Source organism: Chinchilla lanigera, unplaced genomic scaffold (assembly GCF_000276665.1).
Source record: "Chinchilla lanigera isolate Chin_1 unplaced genomic scaffold, ChiLan1.0 scaffold00037, whole genome shotgun sequence".
In the NCBI taxonomy this organism is placed as follows: Eukaryota; Metazoa; Chordata; class Mammalia; order Rodentia; family Chinchillidae; genus Chinchilla; species Chinchilla lanigera.
In genome coordinates this window covers 20,802,410-20,825,743 of record NW_004955438.1, presented here as the reverse complement: position 1 = coordinate 20,825,743, position 23,334 = coordinate 20,802,410, and the positions used below count along the sequence as shown (strand labels likewise).

Here is a 23,334-nt window from a genome sequence, read left to right as displayed (position 1 = left end):
GCAGGTGCAGGGAGCGGCCCGGCGGCGCGGCCGGAACCCTTGCGGGGCTCCGCGTGCGGCCGGGCGCGCTCGCTTCCTTCCTCCCTGGCGCCCGCTGCCCGGGAAGCTGTGGCTTTCTGTTCCTCTCGGCCGAGACCTCGGGCGCCCGGGGACGAGTCCGCTCCGCTCCCTCCACTGCCCAGCCATCGGGCCCGCCGGCGGAAATAGGTCATCTTTCTTCCCACGCGCCCCTGGCCGTGGTCCACGCGCGCAGTGCCCTAGTAGGGAGGGGAACCGAGCGCTTCAGAGTTTGCCATTCTGGCTTTGGAACTCCTCCTCCGCGTGGCTCCGGCCTGGCGAGGGGACTCTGCGAGCTCCCGGTGCACGGCCAAGAGGCTCATTAGCGACGTGCGCCACTTGCTGCGGGGCCTACTGGCCCGGGGCTGCTGGCGAGCCTCGTCCCCGGAGCGTCCGCGCACTCGCAGCCCCTCCAACACGTGATTTTGTTTTTCTGCAGGAAAGAGGCTATGTTGCAGACGCGAAGATACTTTGTAAGTGTGCTGGCGGAGTAATTGTGCTTTTCAGAACCTGCCAGGAGTTTAACCGTTTAGTGATGGCGCTGCTGAATCAGGGTGGTGGTGGTCAGAACCCCTAGACCTGAACGCTGAGAAGTGGGGAGTTCATCTTGTGGAAAGGACACTGCTTCCTCTCCTACTTTCTCCTCTAAAAGTACCCGAATAATATTTCAGGCTGAACGAAACCGTCGTCGGGGAGTGGTGTTTCAACTTTTCTCTCTGCCATTGAAATTTGCCCAGAGTTGATTGAACCATGACATATATACAGTGTTTAATAGGACTGCTGTACACGGAGTTACCAGTTTAACTGCAGGGGTGAATGGTATTTTGGTGAAATTCTAACAATTTAGGAACGAGTTTTTCTCTGGCTTAAAAAAGTGTGTAAAGCCAAGTTCTCCCCCAGCTGCAGAGCAACCTTTGTGTGGTTCCCCTTTCCGTCTGCCCCTCCCCCGCTCGGTGTTGAAGACAGAATTCATACCTGAAACGGAGCTCCAGTCCGAATGGAGTGACGTGGTCGCTGCCCCTCTTCCCTCCGCCGATGTGCCCCCATCCCAGGGCTGTTTTTCCTGGAATGGGATGGATGTGGGACTGGGAGGTTTTACCTGTGTGCGGTGTAGGAACGAGACTTTCTGTTAATTTTCTGGTCCCGTAAGAGCACAGTGAATTTGTCCCTGAGGAAGTAACGCTGTGCAGTGGCGTGGTCATTCAGGCCCCATTTTGATAAATCTTTGCTTTAGGAACCACTGGATACCGAGAAGAACGTGAAAGTTCTTAAATGTTTTCTTGTTCTGAAGTTCAACCACTGGAAGTGTTTTCCTTTTAAGAGCGCTGATAGTCACTGAAGCCTCCTAAAAACGCTCGATGTTCTCATACCTAGAAGAGTGTGACAGATGACCGCGCTAGAGACAGTGTCAGCACCAGCACTTCAGAGCCTCGGTTGTGGTAAAACTTCCGCAGATAATCTTGGAATCAGTCCACTGATAACCAGATACCTTTCTGGTGTGTTCCCCCTGCAGACGCTGACACCTGCATGTGCTCAAGTCCCTTATATAAAGTGGTGCCGAGGTTTTGCAGAACCTGTGTGCATCCTGCCGTACCTGCAATCGTCTGTCAGTTACTTGTCCTATCCAGTACAGGGTCAGTACCTGCCTTGATGTACTGCGTGTTTTTAATAATTTTTTAAAAACCCGAAAGACTACATGTTCAGTGCAGGTGACATTTCCAAACATTTCGGTCCACCGTTTGTATCTGGACCCAAGGGTAAAGGTTGTGGGAGGGAGGAGGCTGACTGCGCAGGGTGTGTGCCACCAGGAGTTTTAGTAAAAGTGAGAGTAAGAACACCACGCTCACGTCAGGGTTCCTCAGTGCTTTTTGGCCAAATGTCAATTTAGTGTGAGGCTTTGCAGCCTCTCTGTTTGAATTACATAGTATCCTTTTACTTTCACATGTGACCAATAACACTGTATCATTATTGTGTGTCTTCCTCTGGAGGTTCTTTATCGTTAGAAACGGCCGCCTCCTCCAGGGTACTGTGCGCCCCTTCTCTCCGGGGTGGAAGGAGGTTTCTGGGGAGTAAGCTTTCCCTGGTTGGACCAGAGTCTGGGAATGGAGCCATAGTTGTGTTGCTCTGAAAATGACTAAAAGGTGTTTAGTACTGTGGCATTAAATATTTTTAACACAAGAGTGAAATACTTTTATTTTAGTGTTACTTTGGGAGTTGCTTGTAGCCAGTTACTTGCTTTCTCAGTTTACAGTTTTGACCCTGTAGGTGGACTCCTTTTTTTATTAGTGAAGAATGTTTTCTCTTGCCACAGCCACTGAAGTGTTTACGTCTTGGATGTCAGTTTATTCTGATTAGGACTAATATACTTAGGACTTCTTGCATTTACATTTTTCTGTGGCTTTCATTTGTGCATCTGTAGTTATACTTTACTTAGCAAAATGGATTTCGTTTCATCACTTCATTTACCTAGTCATAAAATTGAAGGTGTTATTTTGATGTGGAGATACTGATTTTCTATTGTTTACTATCAATGTAAAAATAGATTTCTAACAATATTAATTCACTTACTTTTCTATTGTTTTTTTTCTTTTTCTTCTCTAAATAGCCTTGTGGGGGGAAAAAGTTAATTCAGAAATTTACAATACCAAAAGCCTGCTGTTTGTTCTTTTTTTTTCTTTTTGGTTTTGGTTTTTTTTTTCCTGTACCAGGAATCGAACTCACGACCTTGTACTTGACAGGCAGGCGCTGTGCCGCTGAGCTAAATCCCCAGCCCCTCTACTGTTCGTTCTGGAATTCACCCAGTAACTCAAGCCAGAGATTAGATGTTGTAGACCCCATTTCCATTTGGGAGTCTCCTCCCAGGTTTTTCAAGTGTGTCAGACTACAAGAGGTACAAACATAAATAATTGATATTTATTCAGCTGAAATCAATTTGACTGAAGGAAATGATTTCAAATTATTATGAATAAAATTCCAATATCAGTGTTAAGACTTGGAAATTCTTACGTTAAATACTTTCCAAGAAGTAAAGTCTCAGTCAAGGTAGAGCCCTGGTCTCCTGGCTGACAATGGAAGACAGAGCTCACGCTGAGGTTAACATTTTGAAAGTGATCTGAGTGGCGCTGATTACCAAGCCAGAGTCAAATTTTAACCTTCTCCAAGCCCCTCTCGGAAATGGGGTGGGCTGGGAGGGGATAGAGGGACACAGCAGAAAGGACTGGAAATTGTCTATAGATAATCAGATGTCTATGAAGACTCTTTAAATTTTTTAAAAAATTGACAGAAATTATATATACACAGAACCCAAAAAATATGCAGTATTTTAGGTTTATTACTCTGTATGATCTTGAGTTTCACTCTCTGTTTTTTAAAGAATACATTAACACGTAACAAGTCTAAAACGTTCTTGTAACTAACTGGGTGATATAAAAAGTCTCAATCTCAGAAAGTAGGCATGACTCTTTAATACCAGTAGTTTACTAGTAAGTGCAGTTAAGAGAAAGTGAGGATTCATGTTGAAAAATACTCATTGAGCTGCTTTTTCCACAAAGCACTTACCAGTAGCTTAACAAAGTTTTTCATTTGTTGATTATAATAATTTAGCATTGTCGTGGTCACCTAGCTGCTTCTGCTTTTTTCTTGTCCGTGGCATTGAGACATCCATGTGTGATGTGCTTGACTGGGGAGAAGCTCCTTTGGAAGTTTTGGTCATGTCTCAAATTTAACTGCTGTCACTCCTGTGTATTTGGACAAGGTGAGCAGAATAGCTTTGCCCTTTTAACAGACTTAAAGAAAGGAAAATGTTACATCTACAGTATGTTTTACTATTGCAATACAATGTTACTTTGAATGTCAGAGACACAGTTTTTATAGTGCTTATGAGAACCATGGCTGGTTTTGAGCTAAATCTTTGACCTATTACTGAGTATCTGTAGCACTTGTCATCAGCTGAATCTATCCTCATGTATAAGTTAACCTCTTTTTATTTATTTATTTGTTTATTTTTTATTTTAAAGAGTAAAATAAGGATAACATAGTAATGGGGGGCTTACCGAGTTACAAAGTGGTAGGAAATTATCAATGGTTGTTGTTTTACATATTGTTATCTATAAGATAGTTTCTCAGGAAAACAAATAGACAAATAATAGTGAGTTACAGACAAAAGTGGTAGGAGATTATCAGTGGTGGTTGTACTATGCTTTGGTATCTTCAAAGTGGTTTCTAAAGAAAATAAATTGAGCTATACATGAGTGACCAATTGAATAATATCATTGACTATTCTCAACGATTGTTGTAGGAAACACACAGTAATAAACATGCATCCATTTACGAAATAGCATAGGAACAATACAGGCATTACAGAGTTATGGATAGATTAGTAGGAAAATATCAATGGTTGCTGTAATACATGGTGGTATCTTCAAAGTGGTTTCTCCAGAAGACAGAGATACACAAGAAAGACCTAATAAATAGTTACAGCCTAAGGGTTGTGAAACGTAGCATATTACCTCCTCACCAGTGACTCCTTTCACTGAGGTGTGAGGGCTGGAAGGAAGGCCAGGATTGAAAAGAAGGACCAAGAGACTTGCACCTGTGTCTAGCAACAGGCTGTTTTCTTTTTCCTCTGTAGTTATGATTACCCGGGGCTCCTCCATGGAGATGACAGTCTGGACAGAGGGGGAAGGCAGAGTATGCCCCGGGCCCCCTTGTTCCTGTTGGACTAAGTGGTAGGATGAGTCTGAGCTCTGGGGCCTCCGCTTCAGAGAACAGACTAAGTTAACCTCTTGAAGCATCAGTTTGCTCATCTGTAAAGGTGCCCTGAAGATATTTATCTTATCTGATGTGTAAACTGCTCACCTGGTTTCCTGATACATAGTAGATGCTCAAATGATGCAGTTAGGACCACTGTGTTGGGGAACTGCCCAGTACATGGCAGGGATGATACAGTTTGGGCATCCTAGTAATCCTGAAGCAAACATGACAGTGATCATGAATAAAAACTGCATTAAAAACGCAGTTGTTTGAGATGGCATACCTGTTTTGCCAAAGATCAGTGTATGTGACAGCTTTAGTTGGTTACCATTGTATAATGTCCCATTCAGCTTTGTAGCTCAGATTAGGTACTCAGGAACTGTGTGTGGAACATGTAAACAAGGTAGGATCTTGAGTTCCAGGAAGGCAGGCGACCCACTAATTGTGCCCCTCTCAGAGCATTGTCTTTAGGGTCTTGTTGACTCTCTTAAGAACTGTCCATGGAAGTGCAGTGCTGTGTTCCAGGTGGTTTTATTCACTTGTGAGATGGGGAGGACATGAAAGCTGTCTTCAGTGAGTTTAGAGAGATCGGAGAGGAAGGTGCGCTTTCCAGCAGTGGAGCCCCGGGTGGCTCACAGAGTAAGAGCGCTGTGGAGTTGCTCGCCCCCGAAAGTTAGAAGCCCCCGAAAGTTAGAAGCCCCTGAAAGTTAGAACCAGGTCTGGTTCTCAGCTCCACCTCAGTATGTGCATTTGTCAGCCAGAGATAACCCTGAGAGGGCAAGACCAAGTGTTTCAGACTTGAATTAGGCAGTGGATAAAAAACAGTAGCTGCTACGTAATGTTGGATGCCATTATTTGAAACATGGGCAGGCATGTAGTTAAAAAGTAGATGACTCCAAAGGTCTCTTCCAATCCTGATGCTGCTCAGTTCTAGAACCTAGAATCCTTATGCCAGGAGTGTGAGTGGTTTGAAGGCAATTTAGTGGATTACAACTGTTCTTTCACACTTAACACTGTCTTGTTTATTTTAGAAAGATATAATAGGATTTTTCATGATACCAAATGAGTCATTGCTTTACAACAGTTTTTTTTTCCCCTTTTCTTTTTCTTTTTTGGAAGGAGGGAAGAGGCAATTTCCTTAACTAGGAGCTTCATTTTTGGACAGGGGTAATGTTATTTCTTTATTTGGAGGAATGGTATAAATTGAAGAACATACATGAATGTTTTGATGCAATTTATAGAAAGATATAGGTAACCCCAACATGCATGTGCTGCTTTGGTGACTGGGGAAGTCACTCGGGATGTGGGATGTTCGCGGAGGACTTGAAAGCATGTTTCCTGTTTTCCCGATGCAAAGGGTGCGGAGGCTCTTGCCCCGCAAGTGCGTTGAACAGCTGGGCGCCAGAGGCAGGAGGAGGCCTGTGGCTCTTGTTCCTTCAGTCAGGACAGCTGTAAAGTTGGGTCAGTGCAAGCTACACTGAAAAGCAGATGCTGTGTCTAAGCTAGGGTTTCCTGGGTAAGTTGCTGAATAGGTGCAATCAAAAATGATTATTTCAGTTGTGTTTAGTTGAAAGCATTTTCAGGAAAAGCTGAATATGTATGTATACGTATGTATGTATGTCTTAGCAAAATACAAGTGTGTATCCTTCCCATTTAGAATTTTTGGGAAAAAAAAAAAACCCTACAACTGAATTCCATTATGTGTGCAGTATGTGTGAACCCTGCTTTGTAAAATGAGATGAGTGTCTGTCAGCCCCCTCCTTCCCTATTAACCAAATGTGCTTTATTTTACTTCTCCCAGTGTATATATTCCACTGTACAGATTATAGGAAAAGAATCATTTTATGGTCAAAGGTGCTGGTTGGTTACAGATATCCCATGTGTGTCAGTTGGTAGTTTAATAATTGAGTATGCCTTGTATCTTATTGTCTGTTCCGTGGGGAGATTGTTGATGGACGTGATAAAGTTTACAGTGCTTTAAAAGGCCAGAGTTTGAGGAGTTTTAAAGAATATTTTGGTTTTGAAGAAGAGATGTGTGAAACTGCTGGCCAGCCGGTCTTTTCATAGGCGTCCCCTGCTGGGAAGGGTTGTCCTTGTTCAGTCCATTTGTCTGTCATTCCTGTAGTGCTTTTCTTCAGGCTTTCTTTTAAGTATTATTTAAACCCTTTTCCCCCTGTACCTGCTTTCTCCAGTTCATTAAGTATGTGTAAATTATACCTTATTTCAATATCTAAACTTTGGAGGAGGATGTCTTCTACTTAGCCTGATATCTTCTAGTGAACATCTATGACATAGTCAGAGAGGGAGAGGGAAGTTGGGACACAGTATTTAGTTTAGCATGTATTTGCATTTTCTTTATTTAAATATTTGAAATAAATATTGGCAATAATATTTGGTCTTTGTGGGGACTTGATGAATGATTAATAGGTAGGTTTTTTTTTTTTTTTTAAACTGGGGGTATTAAGGCTATTAATGACATCTCTATCTGTTTTACGGTTTGATTTGTTGAAACCTGGAGTCTAGCCCCCAATTCAGCTGAAATCACAATGAAAATTACTCACTGCATGTAAGAAATTTTTGGTCATAAGTGAAAAGGGTAGGTAATTTCAAATCCATGAGGTTAGGGAAATCATGCCGCATACATCTTTTTTTGTTAGCTATAAAAGGCAGAGGAGGATTGTATCAGCAAACTACCCATGCTGGATATTAACACCTTACCAAACTGACTCTCAAAACGTAGTCATCCTCCTTCAACTGTACTTTAGTCCTGGCCCTTCTATGTTTAGTTACTTAGCATTTTAGGAATTGGCTGTGCTGCTTTATTTTGGATGGTACGCTTGGTTTCCCAGCCTTGTCTGTGGGCCCACAGGCGTGGCTTTCTCTAATTTTGTTGTCGTCTGCAGCAGCTCACATTGTCCTAGGCATGAAGCACTGGAGAACTGGAGGGCTTGTTTCTGGGAGTGTGCCTGTGTTAGGAGATCGCCTGCGTGCTGGAACTGATCCTAGGTGTCATGTTGGTGGCTCTGGTGTCTTGGCCAAGCCATAGCCCTCTCTGCATCTCCTGACAGCTGCGTCCTCACCACCAGGCTTTGTGGCTGGGGTGGGCACTCTGGAGACGGGGGGTGGGGGGTGGACAGACGTGTGGCCTTGGCCCCAGAGCTAACTGAGCCTCAGGTTGTGCTTGGGCCATAGTTCCCCTTTTTCTGTCAGAAGTGGACTCAGTCATGCTTTGCTGCTTTGTTCAAAGAATGACTCAGACATTTTGAGTGTGTTTTTAGAGTTTCTATCATTGCATTTAATATCCTAAAATTTTCCATGCTGTAAACTATGGATTTCTAAAAGAAACTCATTTTTAAGTGTGATATCCTATAAGGTTAACCCTGACCCTAACCCTTTATCCGTGTGGTATGGCCAACCTGTCTACCTTGTTTCCTTTGGATACATTTGTATTTTTATTTTTAAGAGTTGTCTTAGTTCTTTAGTAGAATAAGTTACATATTAAATCAGTGTCTCATTTTGGCTGCTAGTGGGAGAAACCTCAAAATTAATAATGCTAATGTATCCAAACTTAATATCCAGAGTTTCTTCATTCAGCAAACATTGGACCATCTGGTGTGACCTAGCTACTGTACTAGACTCAAATGTAGAGATGGAGGCTTTGGTTTCTTTCTGCCTCAAGACAGCGGGCCAGGTCAGCACGCAGATAATCCCTAGCTGCATGGGCAAGCTCACTGAGGCTCAGGCTTGCCTGTGGGGAGGAGACCCGGTGAGGCTGAGGACTCCCAACACTCCCCAGAAGTGGTAAGCAGAGCAAGACCAAAGAGTGAGAGTGATGGCGTGCCGGGGGGCTGAGCTGGGGCAGGCTGAGTGTAGGGAGCAAGCCACTGTGGCAGAAGGCCTTGTGCTTGGTAGGGAGAAAGAAACAAATGTCAGGCCTTTTCTTTAAGTGCTTTGAGTTGGGGATGTCCCACAAATACTGGAAGGAGTGCCAAATCATACTGAATCCAGAGGCACATGAACCTTGAAGACATCAGTGGCTGTAAGTTCTGAGGCGCATCCGCTGGGTAATCTGTACAAAGACATTCCTGCCCTCCACAGTCAAAATTCTTTGTTTTTTTGTTGGAGACAGGGTCTTGCTTTGTAGTCCACGCTGGCCTTGAACTTACTTTGTAATCCAAGCTGGCCTTGAACTTGCAGTGACTCTCCTGCCTCAGCCTACTGAGTGCTGGGATTACAGGCGTGCACTAGCACATCTGGCTCAGAGACTGAATTTCTAAGTAAACATAAAGGCTAAGCTGTGTGTCTCTGACTGCATGGATTCAGTGCGGGGAGCTCTTGGCACTGACGATAAGGGCAGGGAACGTCTTTCCCTGACTAAGAGGAGAATCTCCTGCCTGAACCCAGGCCAGTCACCTTCTCTCCCTTCGGGCCTGTGTCCCTTCCGGCCTGTGTCCCTTCCCATGGCTTCCAGAAGACTGGGTCCCAGGACAAGGCAAGCCTTTGGCATCTGTTAATGACCTGGAGTCTGACCCTGCTGTGCTGGCTTTCAAGGGCATCGAGGCTACAGGGAAGAGCCCAGAATCACAGTGTGTGAACACTTCCCTGGGAGAAGATAGGGGCTTAGATGGGGGTGGCTGCATTCGAGAAACAGGGAGGAGCAGGAGCACCTCCCAGAGTGGTGTTGTGAGAGCTGGGTGGGAGAAAGCTGAGCAGGTACTGGGGTGAGGCCTGACGAGGGAGAGAGGGTTACCCTGTGAGCTGAGGGAGAGCAGTGTGAGTGGGAAAAGCCTGCCTCATGCGTGATTCCACTTGGGTGAAGTTCAAGTAAAGGAAAACCGATCCGTGACAGCAGAAGTCAAAGTAATGGTTACTTGGGTGGATCTGTTCTGGGAAAGACGTAGGCAGGGTGCCCCTTCCTGGCTGTGCCATCGCCTTACCAGGGGGTGGCCTTACCAGGGGGTGGCCTTGTGGTCATACGGATAAGCCTGGCTCTTGTGTGGAGATGCGCTGTGGTGTAGGCCATGCAGGCCGGGAAGAGAGCAGGAAGGGGTTGAAGGAGAGGAGAGAGGGTGTGTCGGGAGTGCTTCACTTACCGAAAGCGTAGCCCATGGGACTTCTGAAAATGACAGAGCAGGGTATCTGTTCTCCTGGGGCTAATTTACTGATGAATTTGAAGTTTCCCCTCTGCTGTATCGCTATACTTACTGTAGTTGTAGAAGCCAGCAGTTTTCTAACTGAAGAAAAAAGAAACCTTGAGAACAATTTGAATTGTAAGTATTCAGCTGTAGGAGAATAACTGCCAAAGGGATCTCGCTGTGTTTTCAAATCATCATGACCATATATCCAGTGCTGTCTCACGTGGAGCTGGAGTGATGTTTCCGATATGTTCCAAGGGGGTAGAAACTTCAGTAGAAGCTTTAAAAACACAGATTTTGACCTGACCCAAGAATTGTCCGGATGTTTTCCCTGCGAGCCCACGCTAGTGTCCTCCATGACCTGCGCTGCGCTGAGTTCTAGGCTAGAGGTGAAGGGGTGAGAATATAAATAAGATGGAAAGGGCTCCTCAGGAAGCCTTTTGCTGGGGGGCCCAGAGTGTGAGCCAGTTTTCTGGGCAGTGGGGCCCAGCAGTTACTGAGGATGTACAGGGATCACAAGGGTGCACCTGAGAGGAGAGTGTGACTGGGAAGACTAGGAGTCTTTAACGGGTTGTCGAACAGCGTTGCTCGAGGAAAAACAGTTTGTGTGCATTTGACTAAGGGTTGAGGAGGAGAGGAGGATGGGTGTGCTGGGCAGGTGCTGGACGCAGGAGCTGGAGGTGGGATGGCACCGTGAGCAGCAGGGAAGGGGACCTGCAGTGATGTGTGTCAGGGTCTCAGCAGAGGGTAAATTTGGGAGGTGCGCGGGAGGAGGTGAGTGGGGGCATGGTGGCATGTGCCCAACGTCACGTGGTGCCAGTATGGAAGCCTTGCAGCCCTCTGAACCCTGCAGCGCTGTGTGCTTCCTGTGTAAACAGAGGCATTGTGGTTTGGTGCTGAGTTCAGGTCCTAGCTCTGTCTCCTATGTGATGATAGAAAGGCCTTAACCTTCCTGCAGATGTCCTCTAAGAGATGAGGATAAATCAGACTGCTCCAAGTGTCTGAAAGATCACATGATGGGCAGGATTTCCCTTGCTGCCTGGCAGAGGCGGCCATCAAATACAGGGCAGCTGCTGCTGCTGCCTTTACAAGCCACTGCAGTTGGGCAGATGCCAGGGGTAGACTGGGGACGTGAGGGACTCAGCCTAGCCAGGGAAGCTTGTTTTGTAGCCCTGAGGGGGACAACACCCAGGCCTGGCAAGCCCTTCCTAGTGGGGAGGACTGGGGACCTCAGAATCCTCCTCCAAAGTGTCCATCTTAAGTGATCTGGAGTCGTGAGAGCCTCATGGGACAGAAGGTTGTGCCAGCAGGGCTGCAGGGGGAGGCCCAGGGAGCTATCCCCGACAGCGTGCTCTGTCTTTCTTCCTGCCAGGCCTGCAGATCTGCTATATTTGGAAATGATTAAGGTCCTTACATTGGGCTCCTTGATGCCTTTGGCTGTTTTCAGGTTGAGTTCAGTGGTCCTGCACTGAGATGCCGGCAGACATGGGAGGGCTGAAGCATGGAGGCGGCGGGGCCCTGTCCATCCTGTGCCATTGCTGGCCGCGGGTGAGGGTGAAGAGCGGGAAGCCTTTTCCCCTCAAGCAGAGGACCCTCAGTGTAAGCAGAGTGCTGACAGCGTCCCTCTTGCTTCCCCCACTTCTTTGCCTTTAGTTGCAGAACTACTAATTCCTCTTAATTCTGAAACAGTTTTAGGGCTCTTTGCCGGCACCCTTTTATTCCAGGATGCCTGACTGAGTACCTCACGCTCTTAGGGGACTTACTAGACAGCACAAGTTACACACTAACCCTGTGTAGATTGGACACACATCTTGGGAAGGAGTGCTTTCCCCATTGTTTTAGCCCTTGGCTTTTTGCATTGACTCCGTCCCAGTGGAATCAGTGATGTTACACAGAGTGAGAAGACAATATACATTGTAAACCTGTTGTCCTGTCGCAGGCCTCCTCCCTCTAATCTCACTGCTTTTTTTGAAGCTGGGGCTTGAACTCAGGGCCTCGCACGTGCTGAGCATGCACTCTACCACACACTGCCCGCCAGCCGTTTCTTTTTGTAACAAACAAGTGGGCCAGTGTATACTTTTTGGTTCTCTCCTGCGGTCACGTGTAGGTCACTGGTCAGGAGCTCCAGATGTCACTGGGGTGGCTTGCTCTTCACTGCTCTACCATTCTTGGCTGGACACTCTGTCCGTCTTCCTGGGCTGCCCTCCTGACGTGCTGCTGTCAGAGGGTTAGATCCCGACTCGCGGGCACCAGTCCCTGCCCTCAGCTTCTCCAGAGGCTGGCTCTCCTCGCTGTGCCTTCCTAGTGCTTCTCTCAATTCTGTCTGTGCCCTTGTGTTGCTCGGCCCTTTCTGCATACATCCAGGCGCTTTCCTTTGAAACGAATGTCATCACACAAAGCCCTTTACCCAGAATGCCACTGGTTTGTCCTGTGTTGTACTGTCTCACTTGCCTGTAGATGTTGTGGTCATTTCTCAGCGTCCAGCGGTACAAGACTCACGGTGGCTGCAGTGCCGGACTAGAAGGAGATGTGTGCCATGGCCTCCTGGTAAAGCTCTGGCAAGACACTTGGGACTTTCCATAGGACAAAATGTCGCACTTAGATTATCTCAAGTTTCATTGTGCTCTAGAATGTCTTCAGCTTTTCCCACTGTTTTAGCACTTGGGCTTGTGCACGGATTCAGTGCACAAGGAATCAGTGATCTTCTATGGAGTGAGAGAATATACGTCTAAACCTTTTGTCCAGAAAGCCCCATCTGCTGCTTAGGATGCAGATCCTGCTAGTGGGAAAAGATTCTTTTAAAGGAAAGTGGGCAGAGAAAGTGTACGTGTGTGTCACATGTACATCGCAGCACTACCCGTAGTGTTGTGGAATAAACACTTAGTGTGCACAATAAAATCTGTGTGGTTGAAACATTCTAGAGTAAAATTTGCTTATGCTGTAGTATTAATAAATGAAAAAAATAATGAACTTCTGTTCCAGAGACTGCCATGCAGATTTTTTTTTACGTTTCCCATTTGAGAGCCTTTAATTACTAATAACACGTTTGTTTTTCTGGAAAGAAACTTTAGGACATAGCCAGGTAAGGTCTTAGCACCTCATGACGAGGACACTGCTGTGCCACATTTTGTTCCTTGGTAATGTAACTTCTTTGTCTTTTCTCTCTTCTTGTAGTCAGAAAATGGGTAAGAAGAGTCGAGTAAAAACTCAGAAATCCGGCACTGGGGCTACAGCCAGTGTGTCTCCGAAGGAGATCCTGAACCTGACCAGTGAACTGCTGCAGAGTAAGTGCTGCGCACTGTCCCCGCTGCACGTGTCCTGTGGGCGTGGCTCCTCTGGAAGGGCGCAGTGTTCCGCTCCTGGCTGTGGGCCATGTGACCTGGCACTTGCCACCCCCTCTGTACCTGTGGGGACATGTGACTGTTACACGTGGGGCTTCTGTGGCCCAGCCAGCAGGGAGGGGTCCTTTCGGGTACTGGGGCCGTGGGCAGGCTCCGTTATTTGGCAGTGTGGGCTCGAACCCCTCTGAGCTTCTGTGCTCCTGTCAGTCAACACAGATGACTTTTTAGGAGTGTGGCCGAAGCAAGACGAGGGAGCTTGTGAACTCTGCGTTCGAAAACGGCAGCAGCCTGCCTCTCGTGGAGCAGCCTTCCTGGCAGCTCGCCTTATGCCCAGTGATTATGTAACAGCAATCTGATTTCACATGCTGACGTTCTAGGCTCTTGCTTCAAGGAAACGAAGTAGCTTAAGTGCCCATGCTTGCTTTAGTGAGTTAGTGTAAGTTGGTAACTTTTTAAAATTGTGAATTTAAATTGGTGCTGTTTAACTGAGATCACTCCATTAACCTTTCCCCCCTGTGTTTACCTCATGTGACCGCTGAACCTCCAGTAGAAGTTCAGCTTTTCCTCGCTGGCTGAAAGCAGGCAGCAGCCAGGTCGGGGTCAGGTTGTCCTGTGACCCCTGTGGCCCCCAGAGCCAGCTGTCTTTACCACCCGTCGGCTGCCTCAGGCCTGGAGGCAGCTGCCCAGCAGGGCCACCATCCGGGCCGGGGGGAGTGAAGTCAGACTGGTTCACCTGAAAGTTAGGGGTCAGCACAGAACCAGCTCGTGCTAATTATTTGCCACATCTTCTCTTCCCCCACAGGGCACAGGGAGGCAAGAGGTCCAGCAGGAGCGTGGGGAGGGAGGCCTCCCTCTTCACTCGGGTGTGGTCTTTACGAAGGAAGGGGCTGCGCACGGGCAGGGGCCCGGGGCCACACTCCAAAACAGCCAGCCCCGTCTGGGGTGCCGGTCCTTTGGTTCTGGTCCTGTGGTAGAGTCTTAGCTTCTTTCTTAGCAGCGTTGATGCCATTTCTTTTGGAGCTCCCCCGGATGCTTAGTGTAGTGCTGCACACATGGATGTGAAGTGTTTGTTGACTAGCTGTCCTGTGTCCAGATTAACTGGTTTCCTTAGAGAGCCATTCTTACGGTGCTTACCTAAAAAGGCTACCTTCTTTTTACCACCTAGAATTCTGGGGAAACCCTTCATTTTAGCACAGCTGTTTAGATTTTACTTGTTCACAAGTGTATTCTGAGGAAGAGCAGCAAGAACAGGCTGGGTAGGAGCTGGGCACTCCCACGGGCATGGGTGGCTGGGTCGCCGTTTAATGAGCGCGCTTGTAGGTTTCAGAGGGTTTATGTGTTTTGAAAAGTGTGTCTGCTTTATACCTGCACACTGCCTACTTACTGTCTGTGGCGGAGGTAACCCTGTCCTTTAAACGTGAGCCCAGGAAATCCAAACCCTCTTCCCTGTGCAGACTGGTACGTGAGGATGAGGGAGGAAGTCTCACGCCACAGCTCTTTTGTTACAGAATGCAGCAGTCCCGCACCCAGCCCGGGAAAAGAATGGGAAGAGTATGTGCAGATCCGGTCTCTGGTGGAGAAGATACGGAAAAAGCAAAAAGGTAAAATTGCTAGATAATTAGATGTTAATAAAGTCGTGTGGAAGCTTGGCGTGGGTGAGGGTTTTGAGAGTGGGGAAGGTCTCAGCTTGTTGGAGCCTGTCCGTAGAAAAGCTTCTGGACCAGGAGAGAGAGTGTCCGGGGAGACTGTTGGGGCCATGCCCATTTCTGAGACCAAAGAGTGAAAGTTTTAACTGTAGGGGAAAATGTTTGCGTGGGGTAGAGGCGCTGAACTTTATTTACTTATGTTTTGTGAAACATTTATTTAAATTTTGTTTTCATACTATGTTTCTTTAGCATTTCAGGACGGCACATAATACTGTCTGCGGCCAACACACAAATGTGTGCTGCTTGGCTGTGTCTTACCTTGTGTTTGCGATTAACTCCAACCTATCTTGATTAGCTCAGACGCGGGGTTATATTCCTTAAGGGTGTATTTCATGGCCGTCTCATGATTCTTAGCCAGGCTGGCAGCAGGGCCAAGCGTTGCTTTGAAAAGGCTCATTCAGTGTGCCCATTGTTTCTGTTCTCCAGAGTGTGGAAAGTGAGGCTTGGTATGCAGAGCCATGAGGACGGGAGAGGGAGAGAGCGCAGTGAGGAGTGCGCACTGGGAAGGCCGAGGAAGCCCTCGCTGACTCCCCTCTGACTGTCCTGCAGGGGAGGTGGAAGGGGTGTTTTTGTTTCTTACCTGACTTACAGATGTGTTGCTGTGTGTGCACATGTGCAGCCTCGTAGTCCTCAGCTTGGATGGCCTGGGGCTTCCAGGTGGTGGACAGGTTCCTTTCAGTGTTTATTTGCACTAGAATCCATTGTAGCCAGACTTTTTGCTTGCTGGACCCCCTTGAGAGAGGCAGAATCATTGTGGGCCACAGACAAAAGATGTAATATAGGTAACATGTATAAGTAACAGATTTTTATTTTGGTTTGGAGCATTTATTTTTCAAAAAAAGGCAAGCAGCCTGTGGGCTCAGGTTGGGCATGCATGTGCTAGGCTATAGACCACGGTAACCCTCTCTCCCCAGGTAGGCAGCCAAAAAATGTTTGTCTATTCCAACCTTCTCCTCCAAGTAGGCAGTATTTTCTAAGGCTGACACCAAAGTTCAAGCATTCATTAATTTCATGGAAGTAAGAGCAAACTCTGACTTAGTGTACACCTGGCTCAGTTCCTCTGTCTTCTTCAGTAGTGTCCCTGCGCGTCTGGTGTGGCGCAGCTGTGTGCCGGGCACTCCTCATGTTCATGAAGCGCCTGCTCCTCCCCTTTGAACCGTCAGAACATAGTGGGTTTTCCTGTGCGTGGCTGTCATCCTTTTTGAGTTTCAAACTGCTGAAAAGTCTGGAAGACAGTATGACACATACCTGAGCATCTCCTAGCCAGATTGAACACAAGCCAGAGTTATATTGGTTCATATTCTTCTTTCCTCCTTTCCGACCTACTCCTCTCCTCCTCCCCTCCCTCAGTCCTTTGGTTTCAGGGTTTGTTTCTTAGGAATGAGATGGTAAAGGTATGGCTGTAGCCACGGTTCCCTGTCTTCGCATCCCCTCCCCCTTGGGGAGTGTTCATCTTTGCTGTGAGTGCTTTCTCCTCCATGCATGACCTCATAACACTATGAAGACAGACGCAGCCGTGTGAGCGTGTGCTCGCAGTTTACCAACAGTGTCATACTTACTCGACTTGTTAGCGTGGTTTATGTGTTACGTTTTACTTACATGGATGACTGTAGGTCTGACCTGTTTAAACTGTTCTAAAGTATCCCGTCTTAGAACTCTGCAGTTTTATGCTCTTAGCGTCAGGGCTGTAGAGTTTCTTACCCTTCCCCAGGTCTCCAGTGCCTGTGTGTGAGCAGTGGCTCTTGGTTTTCAGTGGGGATTTTGTCAAGGCCAATGTGAATGTGAGACATGGCCTACTAGACTTCACAGGGAACGCTGCTCTATGGAGTAGTAGTGGTGGCAACAGGCATTTCTCCCCTTGCCGTCATGTTCGGTGTTCAGTAATAGTGCTCATGTTCAGTGTATCACCTAATAAGAACCAGGATGTACTTCTCGTAACTGACAGGGAGTATAGGGCTTTAATGCCGCTTCCCGGGAGCTTGTTGAGGCGTGTCCCGTGACTGGTGATTAGATTTGCGTATTTCAAGGTTGGAGTGCTAAGACTGGTCCCAGGGTGAGCGTGCTCTGCTTTTGCTTTCTGAGAGCCCTATGAATGACGTGTCCTAAAAGTAGCTCTCTTGTTTTCCAAACATGGATCATACAGGTCTGTCTGTTACTTTTGATGGAGAAAGAGAAGATTACTTTCCTGATCTAATGAAATGGGCTTCTGAAAATGGGGCCTCTGTCGAGGGCTTTGAAATGGTGAACTTCAAAGAAGAGGGCTTTGGTTTGCGAGCAACAAGAGACATCAAGGTGAGTTTATGCACGGTGGGGCTGGGGGTCTAAGCGTGCTTGAAATGTGCTGTGGTGCGGAGGGCTACGCCTGGGCCCTGTGGAGTGCCTTGGGGGCAAACCAGCAGGGCTTGCCCTGCCCAGCGTTGCCCACACCCCTGCCAGCTTGGCCTCCTGGGGAGCTGCATGTTAACTGGGCCTCCGACAGGGACCAGGACAAGCTGGCTCCCATTCTGAGCTCTGTGGGAGACCACAGAACTCGTCCCAGGGTGCTGAGAAAGACACGTGGGCTTTCTTGTCCGGGTGGGGTGGATGCCTGTGTTAAGGGTGCTCCCCAGGGTGCTGGGTAACTGAGTGCTGTGAGTGCCGCTCACTCAGCCTGCTGCACCGGACATGGAGTAGGCCTGTGCTGAGGGATGTGCTCTGTCCATCCTGGGCCTTCCTCCGGGGGAGGGAGCAGAGCGACGGACCCTCGCAGCCTTTCCCACCTCTCCCGCGGTGCCTCACTGCTGCTGCTCCCAAGGAGGAGAGCTCATCTGGGAGAAGGCAGTAGGTGGGAGTGGCTGCTCTGTGCCTTTCCCTGGAGGCTCAGGGGGCAGCCTCCAGGACCGGCGTTGCTGAGCTGGGGGGAAGCCTCTGTCTAGTCTGGGATGTAGGCGGTGACCACCTGTGGACTCCTGTTTGCCTTGTGTGGTTCAAAACTGAGGTGGAGGGAGTGGGTGTTGTTGGGGTCCCCTTCACCTCCAGTGTTTTTAGTGAAATGCAGTTAGCCTTCTGTTGGTACACTGCTACACCCTAAACCCGGCGCGGCTTGTTAAATAGCCCCTGTGGTAATGGCACTCCGTTTGTTACTATGCCAGAATTCTTCCTTCATGGTGCTTATAATCTGTAGTAAGTGACAAGACACATAGGAATGATTGAAACAGTAGACCTTGGCGAAGGCAGGATGTCACGTGTCCCTATCTGTTGTCAGGCCGAAGCCTCGTTAGGTTGCTGCCAGGGACATCTTAGTTATGGTTGGCTCACCGGTGCCTTCCCCTGGGGGTGCAGTGGCTTAAACAACATGTATTTCTTACCAATCTGGAGACAGGGAAGTGTAAGACTAAGGGGCCACTCCCCAGAAGGCCTTCTGGGTTTGCAGACAGCGGTCCTCGTGCTCCATCCCCACGTGGCCGTGAGCGGTGCGTGAAGGTGGGAGCGGTTAGATTCACGGAGAGCGTGCCAAGAGCACTCTCATATTGCCCGAGAAGCAAGGTGGCACTTGGGAGAAAGAGGCGTAAGCCACAGCGTGCCCTACGGGCTCATCCCTTTCAAATAGGTAGGTAGAGGGGTGTCGCTGTGGCTTCAGTGCCTCGCTAGCTGGAGCACTTCCCACTGACAGACGAGAGCTTCTGTTGGGGTAGGAATTGTTTTGCTTTGTTTTTAGAACTTAAAATATAGCAAAGAATACAGTGAACAGTCTTTGCGCTATACTCCAAGTGTTGCTAAACTTATAATGAAAGTTGAAAATACCTTTTTTATTATTTAGCTTCTCAGTATAGTTGTCCAGTATATACGGTTTTCTGTTTTTCCACTGGAAATAGAATTTTAAAGTATGTTTCTGCTAATATAATACGTTAAAATAAATGCTTACATTTTAAAACAGATCTGATAGTTAGAAAATATTTGCTGATAATGAAACCTTGAGCTGTATTTTGTCTGTGATTCAATTTCTGATTATGGGATGGGACTGAAGATTGTAATATGTTTTGATGATTCTACTGTTTTCTTTTTTTTTTTCTTCCTTTAGGCAGAAGAATTGTTTTTATGGGTTCCACGAAAATTACTAATGACTGTTGAATCTGCTAAAAATTCAGTATTGGGTGAGAATAATTTCTGAGTGTTTAAGGCAAAATATACACGATAGAAATACATAAAATTCTGTTTTTGGTGCTAAGTACTATATTTAGTTGTTTTCTCAACCGGTGAACTAGTCCCTCAAATGCACATTAAATACTTTCCATTTTATGTCTAAATAAAGATGCAGATGGCTTTACATGGTACAAGACCTTTTAATTTTTCCTACAATTTTAATGTATGCTTTGAGTGACTGCTTTTTAAAGAAGTCTGTGGCACTTACACTCCTAACTTCTGGGTTAATTCAGGGCCCTTATATTCTCAAGACCGAATTCTTCAAGCCATGGGAAATATCGCCCTGGCCTTTCATCTGCTGTGTGAGCGAGCCAGCCCCAATTCTTTCTGGCTGCCCTACATTCAGACCCTTCCCAGTGAATATGACACTCCTCTCTACTTTGAAGAAGAGGAAGTTCGGTGTCTGCAGTCAACACAAGCTATCCATGATGTCTTTAGCCAGTATAAAAACACAGCTCGACAGTATGCCTATTTCTATAAAGTTATCCAGGTGAGTGGGATGGGGCGGGAAGGGGAATAGATTGCATGTGTGCTCCATTTGACACCTTGTTAAGGATTGTTGAATGCTTTGCTTTTTAAATTAAAAGATTTCAAAACATTGAATAAATTAAAAGAAATTCAGTTACATGCCATCGTTTCCATTTTTACAGACATCACTGCAATACAGTTTTAAAAACGTGTATCCGGCTCTGTTAGTGTCCACATTTAAGACAAGCAGCAGATGTTTGTGGGCTACTAAAGTCACTAAGCTTTTTGAAAGCAAGAGGTTATAATGAATTTTTAACAGCTGTAAAGTATATCTAATGCAAAAAAGTGCTGTGAGTGTAAAGTTTCCAAGAAAATGAAAATCCACTTTTGTATTTCTCCTATGTGTGTTAGTGGGAAAATACTGAAAATTCAGTAAATTGTAGTAGTTTGTTTCTTAGAGTGTACTGTGTGTTTTCATTAATTTTGAGTAAAAGTCTCATAGGAAAATCTCTAGACGGTTGTGACCATTTGAATTACACATGACTATGCCTGCCTGCATCTTGGCGGTTCAGCCACCATCATCTTGCGTTTCTAGTTGTTCAGCAGATAGCAGGCTCAGGGCCTGGGCCCAGCCATCCCAGGGGGGGGGTGTCCTCACCTCTGCGCTCTCCCCTTCTCATGTTCGGGAATTGCCCCTGGGCTGCTGTGTCTGGTCCACACCAAGCCATGGCCACTGCTTGCCACCTTTCCCTGTTTTTGGGTAACTTGACAACTTGAATCAGGCTAATTGGGCTGTTCTTTAAAGGATCTGTCGCTACTGCGCTTTACTGCAAGAAGTGCAATCTCATTTCGTTACTTCAAGTAGTAGTTTTCCATTCATTATTTTAACTTCATAGCATGTTTACTGCACATGAATTTTATACTCAGTTATACTTGGAACATTACACTCCCAACCAACCGCTTCATATGTTTCAAAACTGATAACTCTTGTTCTCAAGTAGAAAGCACCTTGCTTTTCTAAACCTTAAACATGAAGAAGTCATTAGGAATGATCAGAGAGTATGTATATAGCTCTTAGTTTAGGTTTGATTCATTTAAAAGCTGTTGATAGAGCCAAGTCAAAACTTTCATCTTTGTGTATGAGCCACTGCAGTCCTGCAGTCTCAGTTCTGGTGTGTCTCTTAGTGACCTGAAAGGGTTGTGCTTTGTCTTAGTTCTCAGTGGTCTATCTTTAATGACTAAAAGCTGATGTAGCAGGTCTGCGTTTCTGTTATTTCCTATTGTTGGACAGCAGACTGAAAATTAGCTCTTCTCACTAATGTGTTTCTCAAGTCTGGGCTGTCATTAGCTGGTAATTGCTGGTAGCCTCCCCTGAGAGGAATCGGATCTGTTGTCAGGCTGGGAGTTCCAGATCAGAGACAAGTCTTCTTACAGCTGGCCTGGCATGAGTGATCTTTGGATGGTTCATTGCAGTCCCTGGTTTATTTTTTTATTTCAGTGTTAACCAAGTAGTGCAGTTTTGCCTCAAAATTTGATGAGATTTTCATAGCCACAGTATGAGTCACATACTGTGAAATATGAAAGTTAAAATATTGCTTCATATAGGTGGAACAGGTCTTTGTCAGTGTAAGAGCCAGTGGTCTTACCTCCCTGAAACAAACCTTTCCTAGCTGATGCTAGGATGACTGAGTTATTTCACATTCTGTGTAGTAAATAGTACCATTGGGTATATTTCAGGCCTTAGAGAACACTTGGAAAGTAACCTCTTACTTAAAGAGTTTTCCAAATGCAATAACATTTTCACATGACTCATAATTTATGTAACTTAAACATTATCTCTCTGAAAAATGAATAACCACTGGGACCTGATGGCACTTGCCTATAATCCCAGTACTTATGAGGCTGAGGCAAGAGGATCACTGCGAGTTCAAGGCCAGCCTGGGCTACAAAATGAGTTCAAGGCCAGCCTGAACTGCATAGTGAAACCCTGTCTAAAAAGACAAAAAAAAAAAAAAAAAAAAAGAATAACCATATTCTTTTTAATATATATGTTATGTGCTTTTATTAGTGCATATTAGTTTTACAAAATGCCAGGTTTCGTTCTGGTGTTTTCGTGCGTGCGGATAGCATTTTGATGATGCTCCTGTTCTCGTTACCCTTCCTCGCACCCTCTGCCCGTCTCCTCCCATTCCCTTTCTCTTGTCTAATTGCCCACCTCTTTCGAGCAGCCACATCCTCACAGCCTAAGTGGCTCCCACGTTTTAAAGCAGTGATTCCTCGCTATAGAAAAGTTGAAAATGTAACCAGTGGCTGTGGAACAGGGTATGTACAAGTAGAAAATCGCCAGCTAATTAGATCTTCGCTTTTTTGTACAATTAAGCCAATCTGAGGATTTGAAAAAAATTATGATTTAGAAATTGGACTGGATATTTTTCTGCTCAAGTACCAAACTGAGGAGAGTTAAGTGGGACTGGTCAGTGAGAAACTTCTTTGGTGCTCCTGGTCAGGGAGGCGGAGGGCCGTGACAGTGTCTGTAGACATTTTGATTGTTACCCTGGGGTGGGAGGTGTTACTGGGCTCTGCTCCAGGGACGATGCTCGCTTCCTGTGACGTGCAAGGCAGCCCTCACAGCGCAGACTTCCCCAGTGCGTCTGTCTGCGGAACAGAGCGCCTAGACACCTGCCCGACTTTGGAAATCGTCGTCACTCTCTTCTCAGCGGCCTGAGCCACAATGCTTGAGTTACTTTTCCTGTTCCATCAGGGGTCCGTCACAGCCCCTCGTGGGCTCTAGCTGCATGTGTGGCTAGGAGAGTGCAGTTGAGAGCACTTTTTTGCTTCTGTTTTAAAAACCAAAAATTACAAGGCTGGTTTTGGAGATGTTTGACCTAGCGAGGACATAAATACAGAGGAACAAACACTGAGGAATGTAAACCTAAGATGCAGGTTTCTCTTAACAGAGCCATGCCGGTCTGGAGTCAGCAGGCTTGTCCAGCCCCTTGGCCCTGCATGGGAACTGAGGAGTCTGGGGTGGGTGCGGTGGCTTCTTGGGTTAGCCGGGTCTTCCTGAGTACAGGCATCTGAGCGGTGGAGGGAGGAGCCTCGGTCTGAGCGTGGTGCCGGAAGAGTGGCAGCCAGTGGTGGGTGATCTGTCCCTGGAAGAGGCTGCGGTAGCCATGTGCGAAGGGCCTCGCAGTGAGACCAGCTGGAGTTGACATCCTGACCCATGGCTCATGTGGGAGTCGAATACAATTTGGAATAAATTGCTTCACTCTCTGAGTATGTTTCCTAATCTGTAAGAAAATACAAAATTCCATTTTTTCATGCATCTGAAAGATGTTGTCAGCCCAAGTTGGATTGTTGAGTAACGTGCCTCACACAGAGCCAGGCTCCCGTGGCCCGTGGCCGCAAGACTTGTTTCCTCTGGGAAGCTCAGAGGACGCGGTGGTCCAGCCGTCTCTTCCAGAGCAGTGTGAGAGCAGAGGGTTTCAGGAGCCGGCCTTCCAGGCTTGAGCTCATGCTGCACAGCTTGGCACTGTGACATCTGCCCTTGGTCATTTTTGAGGAGGCGTTGTGTGCTTAACCTTTTCCAGGGACTTGAAGACCCTGTCCCCAGATGAATACACGTGTGCTATATAGATCACAAACATCTGCCAAATGGTTGCAAGAGTATGGGAGGGTGAGCAAATTCTAGAA

General features: G+C 46.8%; 1 protein-coding gene across 2 annotated transcripts in view; it reads left to right on the top strand.

Annotated features, from left to right (window-relative positions):
* The window catches only part of Setd3 (SET domain containing 3), a 71,978-nt gene that overhangs the window by 827 nt on the left and 47,817 nt on the right, over window positions 1-23,334 (top strand). For both annotated transcript variants that reach the window (XM_005390415.2, XM_005390417.2), the window contains exons 2-6: window positions 13,119-13,228; window positions 14,794-14,886; window positions 17,135-17,283; window positions 19,052-19,124; window positions 19,407-19,663. In XM_005390415.2, coding sequence (XP_005390472.1) covers window positions 13,126-13,228; window positions 14,794-14,886; window positions 17,135-17,283; window positions 19,052-19,124; window positions 19,407-19,663 — 675 coding nt within the window. In that variant the 5' untranslated portion in view covers window positions 13,119-13,125. The remainder of the gene's footprint in view (window positions 1-13,118; window positions 13,229-14,793; window positions 14,887-17,134; window positions 17,284-19,051; window positions 19,125-19,406; window positions 19,664-23,334) is intronic.